At 35.5% G+C, this 4,241-nt stretch overlaps 1 protein-coding gene across 1 annotated transcript; it reads left to right on the forward strand.

Annotated features, from left to right (window-relative positions):
* The first annotated feature begins 498 nt into the window (after positions 1–498).
* LOC113010786 (uncharacterized) lies at positions 499–2,975 on the forward strand. The gene is made up of 3 exons (XM_026149994.2): positions 499–792; positions 877–1,161; positions 2,730–2,975. The coding sequence occupies exons 1-3, from the start codon at positions 741–743 to the stop codon at positions 2,837–2,839; spliced, it is 447 nt and encodes a 148-aa protein (XP_026005779.2). The 5' UTR covers positions 499–740; the 3' UTR covers positions 2,840–2,975.
* The last annotated feature ends 1,266 nt before the right edge of the window (positions 2,976–4,241 follow it).

Consider the following 4,241-nt stretch of genomic DNA (forward strand, 5'->3'; position numbering starts at 1 on the left):
GCAGACCCATTCTGTAAGGTTTGGGGTTGTAGCTTCCCTATTTCTGTCATGGAGGGAAGCAGAGATAGTTTAATGAATTTGGGCAACTCTAGATATTAGAGGTGCACCATCCAAAGTTGTGTGGAAGTCATAACTTCTAATAGGAACTGATTTTCACGAGAAGGTTTATCTGTGAAGTCCACATTTTATTGTTGGAAATTATCTCAACAAACAGTAACTGAAGGACGATGTGGGGCAAGTTACACACAAATCTATATTAAGTTTAGAGATGTCTGATTGGTGTAAGGGTTTTTATTACAGCTGAATAACAATTAAAGATATTTGCACTAATAAATGTGTTTATTTATCAACATATAAACAGATTATATAAAAATGTTGACAAAACAATAATAAAAATACTAAAAAAAATACTGTATTTAATTTGAGAGACTTCCAGTTGCATGTTAATAAGATGATTCTGATATCAGGTTTGTTGTTTTTCTTTTCTTTTAGGGCTCCAACATGTGTTTCTCCTCCGTGGAAAGGACTTACACCTGGATATAAAGAAATCTGTTGTACTAGACAAAAAAACTGAATTGATCTGGAAATTTAATAAAACTAACAATGTAGCTAAATGTGGTTTTAATAATGATCCAGTTGTGTTTGACAAATATGAAGAAAGGGCTGAGCTCTTCAGGCAAAATTATGGGTTGTTATTAAAGAATGTGCAACACAGTGACAGTGGAGATTATACTGCATTCATGGTTGGCTATGAAGACCAAAAGGTAGCTGAATACAAGATCATAGTCCAAGGTAGGTTTCTGTTTTCATTATCTTTTTGAAATGGTGATACAACATAGACCTGTTTTAAATCTCTTTATGCCTGTTACTCTTCAGATGCAGTTTCTCCAGTTGACCTGACAGTGGACTCTGTGTCTGGCAGTTCAGAGTCCTGTAACCTCACTGTGACCTGCAGCACAGTGGATTCTCAAATCAGCAGCATTTTCACATGTGATGCCCAAAACTGCTCTCTGGTAGACAAAGGAAGCTTTAAAGCCCAAACCTATTCTTCCAATCTCACTGTCAATTTGCAGCAAGACTTAATCGTCTGTAATCACCACAACCAAGTGAGCGTGGAACAGACTAAGAAGGACATTAAACGTTATTGCAAGGAAAAACCAGGTAAGATTCAAAGACATCACATTCATTTGTACATTCTGCAAAATCATGTCTTGACCCTTTGTTGGGGCAGTTGTAACCAATCAGCTGTCCTATAATGAGCACATCCACTCAGAAGTTACCAGAAATTTTCAAGCTTGTGTCTGCTTCTATTGATCTGGAACACAATTTCAGTTAAAATCTCAAAACCTGTGTTAAATACCTTTAGTAGTAGTTGACTGCTTGAAGAATAATTCTGGTTAACAATAGTTGGCATGAGAAGTATTCCATATGTATATCACCAAATTTGACAGTTATTATCTTTCTTTTGATGAGAAAATCTAAAATATTCTGAATACTAGAGTGTAAGGTCGATGGCAAAAACCCCCACCAGAGGGGTCACACCCAGGTGAGGGGTTTTGCTGGGTTTTGCGCGCAATGTGTTCAGTTCATGTTTGGTGGTCAATAAAGTTGGAGGAAAAGGCTAAACCTCCTGTGTTGTCTGACCCTTCACTCCACAGCATTAGATTTTTAAGGATGACAACAAAAGCTGCCCATCACAATCTCTAATGCTTTTATTTGTGCCTATTTATTAAATAAATAAGTCATTTGTAACTATAGCAACCAGGTCACAATTAAATTAGAAACAACTCAGATGTAGTTGAAGTGCAGACTTTAAGCTTTAATTCAGCCGGTTGAACAAAAAGACTGTATAAAATGTGAGGAACGAAAATTCTTTAGCTCCTTACAATGAATTCATTTCAGGAGCTCAAGATTAATTGGAAAAGTTGAATAACTGAAAATAAAATGTTAATTTCTAATACTTTGCTGGAAATGACACCATGAAGTCTTGAACTCATGGACATCATCAGATTTTGGGTTTTCTCCTTTTTTATGCTCTGCCAGGTCTTTACTACAGAGGCTTTCAGTTGCTGTTTGTTTGTGGGCCCGTCTTCTCTTTATTGCTGAGTTCATCAGTGCTTTCTTTCTTTCTCAGGATGTACGAAATTGTAGATTTTGCCACTCCTAATCTTAAAGCCGTTTCTCAAATGGGATTTTTCTGTTTTTGCAGCTTAAGGATGTTGTTTCACCTGCATGGAGAGCTCCTTTGACTGCATGTTGTCTGTTGACAGCAAAATGTTCCAAACACAAGCACCACACCTTAGATCAGCTCCAGGCCTTTTATCTGCTTAATTGATAAAAACATACAAAGGAATTGCTCACACCTGCCCATGAAATGACCTTCGAGTCAATTGTCCAATTATGTTTGGCCCCTTTAAAAAGACTGTGGGACACATTAAGTTCCATGTCCATTATATAACTGTAATTAGAATATGTTTCAATAAAGTGTCCAAATATATATGGACCTAACTGTATATAAACCTCAGTCCTCCCTCAATCCCTAAATCTAATTTAGTCAAATAATCACAATAGTCACTTGCTTTTTCCTCTGGAATGCTGAATACAGTTGGGATACATTCAGAAATAAATTAACTGTATTTCTGAAATGTAAAAGATTTCTTGAGTCAGATAAAAGAAACTGTACTTCCAATTTATTTAGTGTGTTTCATTATTTCTGCTCATGTCTGCAGGTATCTCCATCTGTGTGGTGAAGACAGTCGTGTTTTCTGTTGGTCTGATCATCATGGTGATTGCTGTGATCAGTGTCCACATTATGGAGAAGATTAAGAAGCAAAAATAAAGAAGAGGCTTTCCACTTACACATATAACTTATATGGTTTTAGAAAATGTTGAGGTTATAGATACCAGTGGTAGATAACTACACAGGTTAACACATTTTGGGTGTTTGCAAACATTAAAAATTCTCAAATAGCACACAAGGAATCTGTATCACTTTGTAAATAAAATGCTTGTTGCTCATGCTAATAATATTACAGAAGATTTCATCTTGAAAACAAAACTTTTGGTGGTCTGACCCCTGAACTGAAGAAATTGTCAAATTAGATGATATAGGTTAAAAATTTCCATTTTACTTACTTTATAACTTAGCTTCCTAATGTGGCAACACAAGGGTAATTAAAACTGAGAGTTAGATAAAACTGTGAACAGTTTGGTTCATCTTTAGTTATATGGTTCTATCCAGCATATTCTATCTTGATATGCTGTCTTATCACAGGTTAATTTTTCAAAAATATTAGCAATGATTTATGCAAAGAAAGGGCTACGTACAACTCTTTATTTCTATTAATGTCTTACTTCATTCCTACCTGATTGACATGTTTAGGAATTATGAGTGATTGGCTCACTGTAGTGGTAAAAGTTGCTACCAATCAAATTATGATATGGTAAAGTTAAAACAAAACACAACTGACTGTTTTATATTATATCTAATATATATTATGTAATTATCCTTATAATTACAAAATGTTTTAAGTAAGATTTATGTTTTGTAATTTAAATCTGACATCACAAAAGTATTTTGGAGGTTGAATAATGTATTTTGTAACTGCAGTACACATAATACTAATTTTGAACAATTTTGTCCAGGTTCCTTGCCACCAGGGACTCCTTCAGGACCATCGTGTTCAGTTACAGAGTCGGGGTGTCCACGGTGAGCCAGATCATCCCCCAGGTAGCGACGGCCATCTGGGACTGTCTAGTGGACGACTTCATGGATGTGCCTTCACCTGGAGACTCAAAGAGAAAGTATATACAGTGGTCCCTCATTTATTGCAGCAGGGTTTCTCAGAATAACTAGCCCCTCGCCACACACTTTATACACTTTATTTTTTAATTTTTTTTTTTTAAACACACACATGAAGATTAGTCACAGTTCTCACAAGTTGATTCTCACAGTGCAAACCTTTGTAGATTTCAAAACGTAAAAGTATCATTATGCTGTTTTTTCTTCGTCTGCCTGCCACATTTGTGCGCCTTTTCCCCTCCAGGAGTCACTCCATAAGCCAATGAGATTATCACATGACATTTTTGAACAGGGATATTTCTTTTTAACTGTTTTCAATTTAACGTAATATTTAAGTGTTTCTTAGTTTTAGACTAGTTGGTTAGTCTATTTCAATGTTTTAAACCATATCCCAGGGTTTTTACTTCACCATTTATGGAGTTTTAAGAAGCAAATAAAA

The sequence above is a fragment of the Astatotilapia calliptera genome, chromosome 18, assembly GCF_964374335.1.
Source record: "Astatotilapia calliptera chromosome 18, fAstCal68.1, whole genome shotgun sequence".
Classification (NCBI taxonomy): domain Eukaryota; kingdom Metazoa; phylum Chordata; class Actinopteri; order Cichliformes; family Cichlidae; genus Astatotilapia; species Astatotilapia calliptera.